General features: G+C 32.3%; 1 protein-coding gene across 13 annotated transcripts in view; it reads left to right on the top strand.

Annotated features, from left to right (window-relative positions):
* Window positions 1-18,883, top strand: part of mub (poly(rC)-binding protein mub) — a 160,309-nt gene that overhangs the window by 122,596 nt on the left and 18,830 nt on the right. For 12 of the 13 annotated variants that reach the window (XM_090106489.1, XM_090106488.1, XM_090106490.1 and 9 more), the window contains one exon: window positions 14,357-14,568. In XM_090106489.1, the coding sequence (XP_089962615.1) occupies window positions 14,488-14,568 (81 nt within the window). In that variant the 5' untranslated portion in view covers window positions 14,357-14,487. Of the gene's footprint in view, window positions 1-13,799; window positions 13,971-14,356; window positions 14,569-18,883 lie in introns of those variants that run through there. The other variant, XM_090106478.1, reaches the window with a different exon arrangement.

Below are 18,883 nucleotides of genomic sequence, written 5' to 3'. Positions count from 1 at the left end.
TGACAGTGAGAAGTGTTTCCGCGTGTCCGATGTTACGCTAACAAAGACTGCCCATAGCCACTATCACATTACAAGTGTCTTTCTATGCGATTTGTAAAGGCTTCCTCCCGGTCTAGTTTGATATTATCATAGTATCCAGGCCGGCTCTGTTATTAGAGATTGACAGCATCCGTCCGTACGCAATGCTACATACAACCTTAATAATGGAAACTTTCTAACAAATAGGTGAATACAATGTGACAAACATTGATATATTTCGCGATTGCAAATAAACTTTTTCAGGATTTCAAATAAACTTCATTAAATTCATTTTTATCGCCATCCATAAAGTAAAGTCAAGAATACAGAAACCGAAGTTTTCTCATTGCAGCAAACAGACAAGTTGGTAATTATATGATGGATTCGCTGTAGTATTTTAATTGAAACGTAACAACTGAAATTCCAAGTACGCTTGACCTGCTAGTGAAAACTTATTCCACTGTTTTGTGGTTTATATTTTTGCCGCGTTATTAATATCTGCATAAAATATAACACTGCAATAGAATATTATGTTTTTTCATTGCCTCAATTCAAAATTTAGTGTTGATATTTTTATGACGTTGAATATTCATATTGTCGGATAAATATTATTTGTCCTTCTTTTTTAAATGTCACCACTAATGTGAACGTTACGGAACTTTTTTTAAAGTTCCGTAACGTTCACATTATAATAAAAGTTCTTCTATCGTAATGTTACTCGTCCTTCAACATTTTTAAAACTCGATTCTTTCAAATAATAGCACGTAAACAAGTTACGTCTCGCATGTCACATCTCATATATATTGAAGTCGGCAATACGTCTAAACTATTTTCATTGCAAATTTGTCAGCGTAAAGTTTGTTGAACAGCACCTGTTTCGCTCCCGCATTTGTGCCATTAAAACCGTGATAGTTCGGTCATGTTTTGCTGAATACTATTATATAATAACAAAAGTGAACCGGACAGGTTAATTGCAACTTCGCAGAGCAAGCGATATAATTAAGGTTCGTCAATAACGGTCTAGCTTGCAAGTGGTCGTCGCGAAGTTACCTGCCGACCGAGCAACTCTGTCAAACTACTGAAAATTAGTTTCCGAATTCTGATGAAAAGTTTAATTGGATCTTCAAAGCCAATATGTGCTTCTGTAACCACATATGAAAAGTCCGCGTGGTCTTGATATGGCAAGGAGGAAAATTCAATTTGAGTTGAATGGGAGTACAAGTTGTATGACCGCAAATCCGTTGTTACACGCACTATCTAGGCTCAGTATCTATTTTGTATTCAGAATATTTTACTAGTTTGCCAATAATCAAACCACTGATATGAAATTTAGTTTTGTGCGGCCAATAACGTCGTATTAAAACTTTACTAATTACTTATATACCTATTTAGTGTAAAGTATTTGTATCCGAACACAAATATTTGAACGAATTTTACTTTTTAACAAATAAAGCAAAACTGTTAAGATTTTTTCATTAAAAATAATAATAGTTTAATAAAACTAAAAAAACACGCTTTTTATAGAAAACCGAACTAAAAAATAGAAAATTTTATCAAATTAGTGTATTGTCATCGGTCCTCAATAAATCTACAAAGTTTGAACGAAATCTGGCCGTTTAAAGTGGGTCAAAATCGCGCCCAAAGAAGTCGGTTACAAACAAACAAACATACAGGTGAAGCTTAATATAAAGCGTGTAATAAACGCTAATTGTTTTGAAAATCTTGAAAATATTTTTCGTACGGCTATCCACTACCTTATGATAATGATTCTCCCTCCCTTGATAATATAACAGGCTTTAACTTTTGTTTATCACTTCGATACCTTACCAAAAATTAATAGTTGTGACCGCATCAATTTTCCGGCGCAATAAATAAAACGCGACAAAAATGTTTATATTAATATTCCTATACACACGTATTACATGCTTGGAACGGCTATTGGGTTACCTCGCTATCTTTGTTTGGTACGCCATTCTTCTCGGCTACCGTCTCCTCCGTGGAATCTTATTAATAGCTGTAATATTCGAGCACGCTAGCCTGTATGAACCACAAGAATTGTTCCCCCAATGCGCCAGCTCGCTTTCTGTTTCTGCCCGTTACTCAGCTTGCCTTTTGTTATTTATATTTTATTGTTTCATCCGGACATGAATTTTAAGTTACACAGAGAATGAAAATAAAAACTGTTACGGAAGACTGTCAAATAAAAATGTACGGTGAGAGTCTTGAGTTATTTTTAGTGTTGTGACGTAAAAATATGTTATTTCATAATAAATATAATGTAAAATATAATATGAACAGTTTATTCAATTAATATTATACCTATGTAGTTGCTATTTACGAAGTAATATTTTGTTCTCATATGTAGTAAGTAATGATAAGGTTTCTGGGAAATGAAATACGAATAACGATTGTGATAAAATTTCACTTAAAATCAAAATTAAAAATTATGATCTACATATTACAATATATTACTTCTCTACAGACATAAAAATTAAATGAGCAATGTAATACAATCAAATCAAATACAAATATAATATTTAGACAATAAAATACAAACAACAACAACAAATAATCAAATTCTCAGTCAACCACTTTATTATGTTGTAAGTCAAATATCTCCTAAGTTCATTATGTTAACCAATCCATGTTTGAATAGATTAGTTGGCGAAGGGATTGAGGTAGAGTACCCACTAGACAACTTATTGCTTCTCCAAACTACGACTCGCCTGTCCATCTCTCCCCAAATACTAAATAGTGTATAAGCGGTATAAGCTAACTCCGCCAGGATTAAACATATTCCCAAATTTAACAAAGGATATAGAAGCAATCACTTTGTGAAGCGGTATTTGTTTAGTGGTCCCGCGGGATGAAAGCCTGCTAACGATAGCTTATATCTTCCAATTTGCATCATTAATGCGAAGGTAATTGATTAAATATGTAAATTGCGGTATAAAAGTACTCAAATCGAATCGGACACATTTCACTGTTTGGATTTACGATGTGGAAAATAAAACAGGTGTACACTTTTATTCAGATTTTACCACTGCATGTGCATTTTATAGAGGTCGTTTTGTTTTTAATATTAAAAATACAAGTATGGTTATTGTGCTACATAACATTATAACTTTTTGTATAATTCAGTATAATTATTATCAACTTTGAAATGTTAATACACAAAAAGGTAACATATTGTTAGTTTCATCATTTTGGCGACTCCTATTTGTCGATTTAGATTAAATTCCTATAATCGAAATAAGAAAAAAGGCACTAAAGAAACAACTACAATAAACATTAACATTACATTTAATAAAAATAAACACCAAATCGCCAATAATATTATGTACCAAATCTCACACAAAACAAAGCAAAATCGAAATTTTATTTAAAAACTCTTAAATCGGATAAGCATTTGATAGTCTAAGATCCCACCGCAGGATCAGTGCGTTCATCGGTTTTTTGCTGAAAACCGAATTTTTATGTATATTTATAATTAGGAGAATATATTATATCGACTAGGTTGCCAGTCAAAATTTGGCCGCAAGCATGTTTAATTAAAAATTTTCTAATCGATTTTTGGGAAAAAAATTCGTTCACTTGTTTTTTTGAATAAAATGTAGTCTACATCACGTCAAATGATATAAAAATTCTAAAAAATCACGGTTGCCGCTTTTCACCTGGCCGCAACATCTTGGCAGCCTGGTGCAAACAGGTATGATTTCGATTCATTTTTACGTTCATAACGCACATTTATGAATCATATATCAAATTAAAGCTAATTTTTTTCTATTTATTATCATATATGGTTGCCTAATTAAATCCCACCGCAAATAAGGGTTGCTGGATTTTAAAAATTATAAATATAGGATTAGTGCGTTCATCGTTTTTTGCTGAAAACCGAATTTTTATATGTATTTATAATTAGGAGAATATATATCGACTAGGTTGACAGTCAAAATTTGGCCGCAAGCATGTTTAATTAAAATTTTTCTAATCGGTTTTTGAGAAAAAAATTCGTTCACTTGTTTTTTGAATAAAATGTAGTCTACATCACGTCAAATGATATAAAAATTCTAAAAAATCACGGTTGCCGCTTTTCACCTGGCCGCAACATCTTGGCAGCCTGGTGCAAACAGGTATGATTTCGATTCATTTTTACGTTCATAACGCACATTTATGAATCATATATCAAATTAAAGCTAATTTTTTTCTATTTATTATCATATATGGTTGCCTAATTAAATCCGGCCGCAAATAAGGGTTGCCGGCTGTTAAAGATGTTGAATATTTAAGGTTGAGTGTAAACATGCTTGCGGCCAAATTTTGACTGGCAACCTAGTCGATATATATTCTCCTAATTATAAATACATATAGTTGCATAAAAATTCGGTTTTCAGCAAAAAACCGATGAACGCACTAATCCTATATTTATAATTTTTATAAGCCAGCAACCCTTATTTGCGGCCGGATTTAATTAGGCAACCATATATGATAATAAAAAGAAAAAAATTAGCTTTAATTTGATATATGATTCATAAATGTGCGTTATGAACGTAAAAATAAATCGAAATCATACCCGTTTGCACCAGGCTGCCAAGATGTTGCGGCCAGGTGAAAAGCGGCAACCGTGATTTTTTAGAATTTTTATATCATTTGACGTGATGTAGACTACATTTTATTCAAAAAACAAGTGAACGAATTTTTTTCCCAAAAATCGATTAGAAAATTTTTAATTAAACATGCTTGCGGCCAAATTTTGACTGGCAACCTAGTCGATATATATTCTCCTAATTATAAATATACATAAAAATTCGGTTTTCAGCAAAAAACCGATGAACGCACTGATCCTGCAGCCGGATCTCGTACTATGATGTCTATCGATAGGATTAAGCGACTCTGATTTCTATTTTCCACGCTGGCAATATCACTAACAAGTTATTCGATTTGCCTGAATGGATGATTGCGCAATAAAATACCCTCCATTATTTTATTTATCCATAAATTTTTGAAAGCTCTTCTGATAAAGTTATAATGGAATGAATCATTGTTAGTTTTGGAGTGTTTATAAAAATAATTAATCAAATAAATGTTTCATATTTTGTACCATTATTTGTATGTAGCATAAGGAAAAATAAGTTAAAATGTAAATCGGCAGCATTGAAATTCTTTATTGGTCGGATCTCAGTATACATTCACAATGAGGACGGTGTTATTTCTTTTATTCCATAGACATCTGTCTAGTTCCGGTCCCTTTTTCGACCCTTGTCGAATTTCCAACACTATTGCTTGTCAATGTCTTCATAGTCTGTCAATATTTTATTTCGCATATTTATATTTTTTATGATATCAAATAGGAAATTGAAATAAAGAATTGAATCAAGCTGTTTCACTCACGATAACCTCATAATAGGCTTCAAGGAAAGCTTTTAAAAACCGAGAAAAGTATGTAGGTATCGGTTTGAAGAACCTTCAATATAACTAGCATGCTTATACATAGCCTCTCTGGTACATAGGATTTTAGATCTTGACAGCATTTTACGTTAAGATCGATGTTTATATTAAGTTCTACCTAGGAATAAGTAAATCTATAATATAAAAATGAATCCCAAAATGTGTTGGTGAGCGCATAACTTGAGAACGGCTGAACCGATTTCGATAATTCTTTTTTTATTATATTCCTTGAAGTACGAGGATGGTTCTTATGTAGAGAAAACGTAAATATGTACCACGGGCGAAGCCGGGGCGGACCGCTAGTATTAATATATTTTTAAGAGATTATATTATTACCTACCCGATCATCTATCAGCAAAAAGATTAAAAACTTAACAAGTAGGGAACGAAGTTAATATAAAGTTTATCGCACTTATTGTCGCCTTGTCGTTATTTTTAAGAAAGTTTTATCTGTCCCCAAACTCGAAAACCACTCTCGAATGGAATGTAACCCGCGATAAAATCGAAAATTTATTAATAGTAAACGGAAAAAAATAAAATGCATTTACCTAATCCCTGTTATGAAAGGTTCACAGTGGCCGCTGCCGTGCTTTGTGTTACAAAGGTAAATTGAATCTTTTATGATTGCAGCTTCCCGACGACGTAAATAATGGATACACGAAACATATGAAAAGTTTTTGTTCAACAAATTTTGAATATTGTTTCAAGTCTTGAATTTTATTGCTCAAAAAGATTTTGCAATTTAATACTGCTATAAATATTTCAAATATGGTATTTTAACGTTACCACATAATATTATGATAAATCAAATTCTGAAAATTTATACTTATGCATGCGGCTGCCCCGGCAGAAGTTGTTAAACCCTATTGCCCCTTTTTCGGGTTTTCTCTTTTCTCTTTCTCACCTAAAACCTTCCTTGTGCCTTGACAAAAACTTACAAAATTCCCGAATCGTCAAGTTGAATAAAATACAAAGATGTACCGTACTAAAAAGATAAATAATATAAGGAAACATTAGTAAATTAATAAATTGTATTAAATGATTTGACAACGTATAAGTTCGCTACTTACGTATAGGTACTATATCGCAATCATGAAATATAATCTCCTTAAAGTAAAATATTTGATGGTTGAATTGAATGTAAACGAAAAAAATATCAATCCGAAAATTATTTTGGGACAGCGATGCTTATCAAAGGAGCTCGGAAGGCTCACGAAATATGTTGGCATTAGTACAAAAGAATTTTCCTTCAACGGTTCTCCTTGAAAAGGTTCAAGTTTTCAAGAGCGCCTTACCATGAGTGATTTTACAGTACACTGTGAAATATAATTCAAAGAAAAAAATTCATAAACATTTTTCATATTATAAATAAACGTTTTCGCATTTTCAAAGAGAATTAAAAGAACAAGCAACTATAATATCATATTTATATATACCTACCGACAATCATAATTCCATCATTCAAAACATCATCTACCCAAGAAGCTTTGACTTCACGAAAAACGATACTACTTTCAGCTTTTGTAAAGTACTCAGCAGAAACCAATAAATACCTCTAATATTAATTTACATCTCGACTTCGCAATAACTAAATGCTTCAACGAATTTGATGTTATGTGGTAAAAATGAATAAAATGTTCTAGATACGTCTATGAAATACATCCCGTTCTTTCGCAAAATTCAATCACAATGTACGAAGAATATTATAAAAATTACATTATTATTAGAGCATTTAAAAACTAACTACATTTAGAACATGCAATTAAATGGCATAATCAAAAGCACCTAAATAATGTATGTAACACTGAAGGGGCTCATACGCACTGGTTGCCGCGGGCTCTCGCTCCAAATTACACGGCCCAGATACTGGTCTCTTTGTCCCCAATTCTACTTTCTTATTTACACAAATAAATTTCGATATCTCCATCATTTCACATTCGTCTAATGTAACAAATAGTTATAGGCTACCTATTTATTTCATATCATTACGACGTTCGCATATTATTCGTAAAGACTACAAAAGAAAAATAATTAAGCTACCTAACAATCAGATTATTTCCTATACAAGAATTTTTTGCTCACAAATACGAATATCTTTTCTCACGAACAATCATTACAAAGACCTACGACGTAAATAATACTGCAACCAAACTTGTAAAAGAAAAAACAAATTTTATTATAAAAATGTTCAAGCATTTTTAGTTCAATGTAAAGGACGTTTTTTGCTTTGAATAATATGAAAACGTGGAATCGATAAAATAAATTAAGAGAGCTTTTGAACAGACGGGTTTCCATTCATTGGTTTTAGATCTGTTATAAAGATCGGATTCAAATATAATAAACTGGGTAAAGATAAGTTTTAATTGATTTTAATTAAATCAAAGTTTTAATTGATTTTAATTAAATCAAAAATGAAGGCAAAAGATTCAAAGTGCATTTATTTCAAACTGTAAAGTCGAAAAAAGGTAAAGTAATATAAAATAGCTTTCAATAATTGTATGACTGAATTCAATTTAAACTGTAATTTACATTTTTCTGATAAAAAATTACAATGGTTTACCCCTGTAGTTTCAAAACGTTTAAAAAATTCACTACCAACACAGAAGTTTTTAAACAGGAAATAAGCCATCCTTTTGACATTATAATTGTTTTGTTTTACACGACATCCACTTAAGAACTCTTTGACGTAGGTTGGATAAATTAAAACAACACGATTCACGAAGGCTCAGTAAGTCAGTACAAAATATTGTTACTTAACACTTTTAAATGTGAATTTTAATTAAATTCTGTCTACATTTTTTCAATTTAGCAAGCTTCACGTTATAAAAAGTAATGTTAATAAGACCCGACCTCGTTTAACGTTGGTTGTAAATCAAGGAGCTTTTCATTTCGGCTGAGGTGTCTGTCCATTTCTTTCCCAAACGCAACTGGCATGAGAAGAATTAAACCTGCCTATGGGTAATTATCCCATCCTTTATTTAATATACGACGTTCGCAGGAACGTTTTCCCTAAATAACAAATTCAATTACAACTGAGTTATTTTTAGGTTCGTAACAAAGGAGTGTCACTGAATAATCTAAATTGAAAAATAATAGATAAGAAAAGTCTCAAAAGAAAATCCTATTTAAAAGAATTAAGCTACATTATCGCCTTTTGATATTTCAATTTGGAATATCAAAGTATTCTCAAGGTCTTTCACCATCCAACATCTTCTGGAATTCGTCAATCGCGTCACCGCTGACTCTCTGGACTGATATGTCTAATCCGATTACTCCACTCCACAGTACGAAGCTACGACGCGAGGGAAATATGTCTAAACACCACAATCTCTTAACAGACCGCTAACCCGCTTACAATTTCATATAAATCATGCTTTATATACAGAATCCCTATCTATATATCAAAATCTATGCTTCTAGGAATTTATTGTAGAAGGCGTAGCATTATTTCGTAGCATGCAGCTACGATAAATAAAATCCTATAGACGAGTAATGATTTAAGTGTTATAATTTTTCTATGAAACAATAAACACAAATAATGAAAGTAGTAGTTATTAGTTAGTAGTAGTTAATCTTTGAATTAAGTTTAATTTTTAGCTAATACAATAATAGTGTAAACATGCTCACGCTTAAATTAACTCCGGGTCAGCTTGTTTACTTTAGTTACGCATGTAACAAACATTTCGCTATTTGACGAGACGACATGTCAACAATGTAATATCTTAATATCTTAATCTTAATACTATTATAAAGGCGAAAGTTTGTAAGGATGTATGGATGTATGGATGTATGGATGTATGGATGTATGGATGTATGGATGTTTGTTACTCTTTCACGTAAAAACTATTGAACCGATTACAATGAAATTTAGCACACATATAGAGGGTAACTTGGATTAACACATAGGATAGGTTTTATTTTATCCCGGAAATCCCACGGGAACGGGAACTATGCGGGTTTTCCTTTGAAAACGCGGGCGAAGCCGCGGGCGGAAATCTAGTTATATTATAATATTATGTACAATATTTGTTAATTCGGTGAAGACATAATTCAGGTTAATTAGACGATTTCCTTTTAACATCCCATTTATGATACGAAGGTATTTCTTAAGCCTTCTTTGAAACCTTATAAGCTTTTACTTGATCAACCTGCATTCACTTGATCGTATAACATTCTCTATTAATAAATTTTGAAATCCTTAACGCCTATGCCGGTAAGTACGTTTTTAGTACTCGTTCATAAAGAAAATCATCGGGACCAGTCAAAAATAAAACCATAACTAATGACTTATAATTTGAATGAAAGTACTTACTATGTACTACCAATGTTTTTACAACAACCCAATTTTCATGTAGGAATAATTACCTAGTCAAAATACAGATGGAAGTACCTACCTAAAACAATGTTATGTTATTTAAACTCGTTAAAACAACGCGTCCTTCAAATTAGTGCCAGGATTTCGGAAATTAAATCGTGGCTATTGGCTAAACATGTTTACAAATACGTTATTCGAACCCAAACAACCGTCGTTAATCAAAACTTCGGAATAAAATTACTTATCGTAGTCCATTATACTGAATAGGCATTAGCCAAAATTTTGTTTTACCAATACGAGAAGTACGATCCATCAATTTTCTTTCATTGTGCAAGACTGATTGCCCCATAAGGAATATTAGCTTGGATAAAACTTAACGAATAAAACTTACGATTGTTGAAGAAGCTTATTCTGTTTATGTTTTTGAAGTAATTCTGAGGTAAACAATTTCATAAACAAACATATTAATATATTCTGTCACTTTTCTGAATAACTTTATACAAATTGTATCTATCTATATCATTAAGATCGCAGTTACTCCTGAAAATTCTCAAAGATGTTCATAAGTTATGGTCTCTAAGCCTAAAAGATAATAATAGATAGATGCCACATGTAACGAAGATACATATTCTCTATCTAACAAGCCAACTTCATTAACATTCTGTATTGCAATCAACTTAACAGCTATAATCTGCTTAGATAAAGCTATTATATTACCAAACAGATAACCTAAGCTAGAACCGTGTATACAGCAGGCAGGAATTCGATATCTGAATTCAGCACTGCGTTTAACTGCTCACACGAATTCCTGAGGTCTACAATAGAATGCTACATTACAGTGACTTGGCATCTTACGATGGATATGTTGCTTCTCAATTGATCAGCAGATTACGCCCACATATCTCAGGTCTGTATTATTTGTTAGTAGTTATATCGTAATATTCAATACTTAGTAATAGCCTACATAAGAAATACTTAGTCGTCAATAGTAGAAATAAATTAAAGGTGAATGGTAAAAGTAGTTGTTTTACAGAAAACGTATTCAAATTATGTAGTTTGATCCTTCACGTTTTTTTAGCTTATTTTCTATTATCTAGTGAAGAACAATAATTATTTTAATTGATTGGATTTTGATAAATATGGGTAGGTATATATTTTTACGTTTCATTTATATAACAAGTAATAGAAATGGCACAGTAATACAATTTCTAATAATTAATTGTAAGAAGGGAAGCCCGCTGAATGCTTAGGCTGATTACCTAGTTCACAATAATGCTTTAATAAGCATCACTGTGGTCTGTGTACCTAAGATTATAGTAGCACATTACCAACTATTGTTTGATTCTGTTTTTAAAACATGTCTTTAACTATGAACTTAAACTTTTAGCTATATAGAAATGCAATATCAAATTTATTTTATTACGTACATAAACAGGTACTGTTACCACACACAAACTGTCGTCGTTGTTAACGAATTATTCCATTGTTTTATCACTTCTGATGATATTTCTTATGCTATAAGTAGCGAACAATGATCAGAGCTATTGACTGTTGAGGTTTTTACATATATCTATTTATTTAAGTCTCCCAATGCTTACGATATAGGTATGCTAGTTCATTCATCACATCTGGATAAGCAAAAAACATAAAGAGAGAAACGGAAAGCTTTTGTTTACATTGAAATCTGCAAAACGATTAAGAAAAATAATATTTTCCCTGCAAAGATCCGTGCCGTAGTTATTCTAAGAGATTTGCATGAACGCCACACTGGAAGATAAAACAATGAAATCCACTGACTTAATTTAAAAAGTGAGCTCTTTATATTGGAGGATTATTAACTTTAATTAGTTTAAGAAACTGCTGAGAGAGAAAACAATTGTATTTAAAACGAATTATCTCTTGGTCTTGAGTTTCTTCCTGTTCGTCTTTATTACGTGTGTATCAACAAAACATTTGCGAGATATTAATAGATTGATTATTGTAGTCCTTTATAATTTGTAAAATTAACGTCAGACAAATCGACAGACAGAAAGATATTGTTTCTCGTGAACATTTGTATATATTTGAACTAGATTCCTGCACTTTTAGTATAAGGCCTACCGGCATAAGTAGGTTACTATAATAGATAATACCGTATATTCCACAATTATTTTTACACGACGTTTCCCTAATATAATGAAGAGAAAGTAGAGGCTTTTACGATAACAAACGTTCATAGAACGTAGAATTAATATTAATTATTAAAATAAGCCCAAATGACAAGCGTCGTTAGGGTTTAGGTACCTACTTAAAGTTTTAACGCACCGTCCGGGTCGCCATCACATGTCATATGGAGGGATTTTGTTCTGAATAAATTGTAGACTGTAGTCCACGTTAACCGTTGTCATGCGATTATCTCGTCATATGGAGGACGGGTCATTATATTTTTATAATATCGTAACATACCCGCATAATCCAGAATTAAAAGTAAAGAAAAATCAAAGCCCATCACTGCAACTCTATGAGATAATGTAATGAAAACTTGTTAAACATATTATTTTACAAATTAATACATCCCCTGGATTACATTATTATTCTGAAGAGTGTAGGTATAATTTAATGCGAGCGTTGCTGCAGTTATAATGACTTGCTATAACATAGATATTATTTCATACAGGGTATATTCAATAGGAGACTTTTCCTTCAAATCTCGCATAAAATACATAAAACAAATTTCCTCGAGGAGATAAGTTTGTTTTGAAAAATTTATTTGAATTTCACGAGAAGACGTCGTTAGATACACTTCGCTTGTGATCCTTCAGCGTACAAACAAGAAATGAAGCAGTCCATTAGTGTGGAGATCCTCGCTCGAAAACACCCTGCATTTTTAACAAATATTTATAGCACCGTCTCCAGCTAGGTACCTACTGAGACCCTTTCAGTCACAGATTAAGTATCTTTCAGTTTCGTAATAAAAGTGATATAATTACGCTCAGTTGCTCGGCAACATATTTTGTAAGTACATAAATAATGCTAAGCATAGAACACACCGTTAAAAAGTAATTTATTAATAAGTATTATGAATTTCGAATGCTATTCATATAGAGAAATGTACAATTAAACTATATTAAATTACTCCTTGCAATCATAACAATAATTATTATATTGCAATTCAGATAATATTATGGTAGACCCACTAATACGGAATTATGTAGGTACACAATATTATTATACCAATGTATGCCCATAATATAATAAAATTAACTTAAACTTTTATAATAGGACAGATTTAATGTTTTGTTGTTTGAGGCGATTTACCTATCATTATATTTTTATAATATCGTAACATACCCGCATAATCCAGAATTAAAAGTAAAGAAAAATCAAAGCCCATCACTGCAACTCTATGAGATAATATTGTAATGAAAACTTGTTAAACATATTATTTTACAAATTAATACATCCCCTGGATTAGGTACATTATTATTCTGAAGAGTTTAGGTATAATTTAATGCGAGCGCAAATGCAATAACCATGCAATAACTAATATTGTAATAATAAAATATATTTCTTAAACAAAGAAAGAATACGGCTAAAGCACTATCTAAAACCTAAACGAAGACGGAAATAGCGATAAATTTATGATGATCAACAACACAAAATGAAAAAAAAGCAAATCCAAAATGTTTCTACAAAAGTTAAAGTTAATAATTTATTAATAGTTCAAGCATACATTACACATAATAATAATAATTTTAAGTACAGTTTCAAACTTTCGAAGCTAGTTAACATACGTAAATATGGTAGGATATAAATTATGATAATTTAAACAACGTTAATTAACATGATCAAAATAAATTTAATAAATTTAATCCGAAAAATAATCATCAATATTCAGTGCCGACGTACCCTTAAATTTCTTTTTCCTCACATTATCCATAGCCTGTCAAACCTTTCCATCTGACAACTAAATGTAGTCTGTGCAAATAAATCTGTAGTCTATAGCACATAAATGACAACGTCACTCGTCAGTAAAGAAAAGACATCGAACTAACTTCACACCGACGCGTCATCTGCGTCGGATTTATTAGTTTTATATATATTTTGTGATTATAAAAATTGTGATAAGTGTAATTTTATACACAATCGGGTGATAATATTAGTGTTAAGATTTGTTATGTTATTGTTACACGACGCAATACTTTACGAGGTAAGAAAGAAGAAAGCTTTCTCGTGAAAAATTGTTTGGGATCTCGGGATCGATAACCCGGGCCGTCTAGCCATGAGGCGCAACGCTAAGGTTATGTCGCTAGCCAGTATCAGAGTTCAAGTAACGGTTCTTCGGGCCGGCCTGAATCGGCTCGCGTTGCAACCACAGAATCCGGTCGTACCTGCGATCAATTAGATCGAAATAGTGTTTAGAACCTCATTAGCAGCCCTCATTCCGTTGCGCTTCTTGCCAATAGTCACTGTAAATAAATAAATGATACTTAAAACATAGCTTTGCTTTTAAATACGAAGAGTGCACATACCCTATACCTTTAGAACGCTCGACACCTGTGAACTTTCCTTTTGAGATGTGCGCCTGTTTTCCAGCTTACCCTGCCTGCAGTGCGTGCCAAGAGCCCCAGAGTCCCAGCCATTAGATTGAGTGGAGTGTCCCCTGCCCACACGTAGCCCTGTACGCAGCCAAAATTCCACGAGATACAACGGATACCTCCTCCAGCATGGAACTGGAGAAAGCCTCTTCTCTCCATGAGGAAGACTCCAAAGTTACCCTCACTATCAGACTGATTATGCAGGGGAAGGTAAGAAAACAAAAATTAACAATAAAATTATTGCAAATTGGCATTTTCATGTGGTTGTGTTTTTGTTATCTTTCTAAATTCTGTTATTTACCTTCTTCTAAAGTAGTTTCTATTAGAATAAACCCCTGACATATTTTGCATGTTTAAACTTTTTAAGTATTATGTAGCATTTTATGTAATTTGCTTTAGTAAACAAATTTCAATCATATACTATGAAAGCCTTGTATCAGCATATTTTGAATATGATTACATTCATATTTTTATGTAGATAAATTTACATTTTTTTTTTTGTTGAACATACAGTATATTTATGCAGTACCTAGTTACGCATCCACCCCAACCCTCGGTATTAGGTTGAGCAATAGCCTTCCGCTGGCCTCAGCAAGACCACCGGAGAGTTCTTGCAATTTAGCATAAGCGTTGCAGTTATTGAAAAACATTTATTTCGCAATAAGGTATCGATTGTATCATTGCATGTAATTCTGGCATTAACATTTGTGACTCCAAATCGTCCACTTGTTATAGTTAATAATTAAATAAGTTTAATTTTAATTTTATTTTTTTTTTTTAAAAAGTCAAAACGCTCCCGCAAAGTTTAACTGGCGCAGCCGGTAGGATAGCCATATAAGGTCTGCATGTCTAGAGGTCTTCAAAATTAGCCCTAGAACATTGCTATAAAGGCCGTGCTATCCTAAAAGAACCGAATTATAAATTTGTTAAACGACCACGACGAGGAATAATGGGATCGACGATCGGTTGGTGAGTAAAACTTTTTGCCATCCTTTCTGATATATTCCCATATCCTTTTCACGAGAGTGTAATTTTGACTTTTAACTATTTTTAACTGTTATTTTGGGATTGAACGTCTCGCATTATAACGGATCTGGTTTTAATATGAAATTCTATTAAATCAGTAATTAGTTAGTTATACGTAAGAAATATCGTATTTAATTCTAAGAATTGTCTTGCATAAAACTCTGCACAGACTAATTAACTATAGAGTGTAACTTAATTAAAAGTTTTAAATTAGAAAATTAAATGATTTTTGCATAAAGAAATATTAATATTAATTGATTTAATTGATCTCAAAATCGATCGTAATTCAATTAATGATTTTTATATTTTATATGTGATTTTATAACTTATTTCAAGTTTTAATTTTTATAGTAATTGATAACATATATTTCTTTTATTGTGCTATATTTTAAGAATTTTTATTACTTATATTGTGTTTTAAATTGATTTCTGTGTGTGTGATTTTTATAATTCGAAATTATTGTAATTGGTTAAAGACTTCAGAACTTTAATTACTCTGTACTTATTTAACATGGAAAGCGTAAACGTAATAACAATTCCGAGTGATATGTTAAAGCTTATTCCTCTTTTTGGTGGAGACAAAAGAATTTTGAATTTATTCTTTCGAAAATGTGAATATATAATTAATAAATTTAGAGGGCATGAAGAGCAGAATATTTACGTTTTACATGCAATAACTAGTAGATTAATAGGCGATGCCGCCGCGTTATTATCCGAGCGCGAAGATATTAACACTTGGCCCGCGCTAAAAGAATTGCTGGAACAACATTTTGGTGATCCGCGAACTGAGGATTGCATAAAAATCTCTCTCGAGTCCTGTAAAATAAAATCCGGGGAAAGTTATCTTGAATTTTGTAATAGGATACAGAATATTAGATCGTTACTAATATCGAAGGTTAATTTATCGGTAGATACGGAAATTAAACGCGCGAAAATTGCGATTTATAATCATACAGCCCTGAACGTTTTCTTGTATAATTTGCCCGAAAGCATGGTGCGAATTGTTAGACTAAAATCGCCTAATACATTAGAACAGGCTCTAGAAATTGTGTTAGAAGAAGTTAATTTTCACGAACAATATCAGTCGCGCAATCGTACCCATAATAATACAACGGTGCCCCAATTTTTACAAAATCCTCAACAAAGATTTAATTTTGGGACACCAAATGTACCTCAAAAATTTGGTTTTAAATTCACACCCCAACAACCGTTTAATAAAAATCACCAATTTGGTTATAAGCCACCGTTTAATAAAAACCCACAGTTCGGGTATAGGCCTACATTCAATCAAAATCCACAATTTGGTTATAGACCAACATTAAATCAAAATCCACAATTTGGTTATAGACCAACATTAAATCAAAACCCACAATTTGGTTATAGGCCTCCTGAAACTTTTGGTATGACGCCACATAATTTCGGTCAAAGACCTCCTCAAAATAACCGCTTTGAGTCTACTGACGTTTCCATGAGGACGGCACCCCCTCGACCACAAAATATAACTCAGCCAGGTTTTAGAGTGAATGAAACCGACTTACATAATGACAATTCACTATATGATAATTATTACTATGGCTATAATCCTTACGACTATACGAATTATTATGGCTGTAATCCTTACGATACGAATTACGAATACGTCGCGAATGAGATTTATACACCCACTGACGATAATCAAGACGTTAATGTGCTTCCGTCTGATGAAGAAAATTTTCAAACGAAAGCCTCTACAAGGAAAAAATCATAGAATTAAATTGCGATCCAAATCTGAAATTTCCACACAATTATATTCCTGAAACTAATTCCAAATTTATGATTGATACTGGGAAGCAAAATTTTAACGCGGACGCTTTATCTAGAATTAGAGTTAACGCTACGCATTCCGATAATGAAAACGAATCTATGGTTGTTAATATAGGCAATAGAGACAATAGGCCAAGAACGCGTAACGACTCTAGTACAATTACTATATCAGAACGCGATTCTAGTGAAACGATATCTATTCCCGACTCTGAAACTCTATCGGCGCTAAGTTCTCCTAGAACATGTGACTACCCAGGCAGGTCACCATCTGTAACGTCAAAATCGGATACAGTCCATTCAGCTAATATAGTAGAATCGTCCGGTATACCTATATTACATGAAGCAATAGATACGAAACACAATCAAATTTTAGTATATACGTGGTTTAAGAACGAAATGCAAGGTCACGGCCTTTCACGTGAAAAGCAAAAGGTAAAGGATAGGAGAGGTGGTCAAGATCAAATCAGTCTCCCTTCAGGAAAAATTATATTTGCGAAAGACGTTAATAAGCGAAAAAGCAAGGATAAGCTGCGATTCCATAAAGCTAAGGTTATAGGTCAAGGTTCAAGGAACGTTATACCGATAGAGATTAGTAAAAGGAAGACTATGGCCCCTATTAAAAATGTAAAACGCCTTCCGCGTTGTGGTGTTGGCTGATAGTGATGAGGTCCGCGCTGGCCCTTCAACTACAACTTTTTCAACATAACCCGGGAATTTATCCTGTGAAAGAAGGGCAAGCATATCTCCAAACAGACTATTGGACTATAATTAAGGTTTTAAATTTAGATAAGATAAATGATGACTTAAATTTTATTATTAGCAAATACAGTGAATTCGATAGTTTAATTAATAAGAATATTTCATACTTACACGATTTTCAAGTGGCAAAATATCACGCTGAATATATTCGCGACATAACGGTTCAGAAATACGAACAGTTAGTTCCACACAAACGCGTCAAAAGAGGTATCCTCAACCCTCTGGGTTCCTTAATTAAAATTATAACGGGAAATTTAGACTATAGTGACGCAATTAGATACGATAAACTTACAGCTAAACTTGAAAACGATCAGACTATCATTAGAAATAAAATTACCTTAATATCTAAAATGCTCGATAGTTTTATCAATTCTACTGAAGTCTTAAATCAAAATTCTAATATATAATAAGCGTTTAAAAATTGTAGAATCTATGATTAAGGAATTAGCATCTAAGGATAATCATTGGGTTTATACTACTTATGTTGTAAGCCTTTTAAATTTATTTGTTAGTAATTTTCGTTCTATTTTTATAAAATTAGGAGAAATAGAGACTGCTCTAGCATTTAGTAAAGTATCCATATTACATCAAAGTATTATTAATTCTACTGAGCTGTTGCAACATTTAATTCTTATATCTCAAACTGAAAATTTAGTGTTTAAAGCGAGTGAGGCAAATTTAGTAAAACTAGAAGAAACTATTAATGTTAAATCGTATATTAAACAAAACCAGATTACGTTCATAATGGAGGTTCCAATTACAGATAATTATACTTATAACTATTACAAATTATACTCTATACCTATGTACCGTGAATCCGATAGTAATACCGTTTCCATTTTTCCTAAATATCCTTACCTGTTGGCAAAGGGGATGAAATACTTACCGGTCGTAAAACCGTGCCGATCGCTCGCTGCTGGAGAACAATTTTTATGCG

The sequence above is a fragment of the Colias eurytheme genome, chromosome 10 (assembly GCF_061535395.1).
Source record: "Colias eurytheme isolate Ceu_HAF_F1 chromosome 10, ilColEury1 Martin Lab GWU primary, whole genome shotgun sequence".
Lineage (NCBI taxonomy): Eukaryota > Metazoa > Arthropoda > Insecta > Lepidoptera > Pieridae > Colias > Colias eurytheme.
This window is presented reverse-complemented; position numbering and strand designations above follow the sequence as displayed.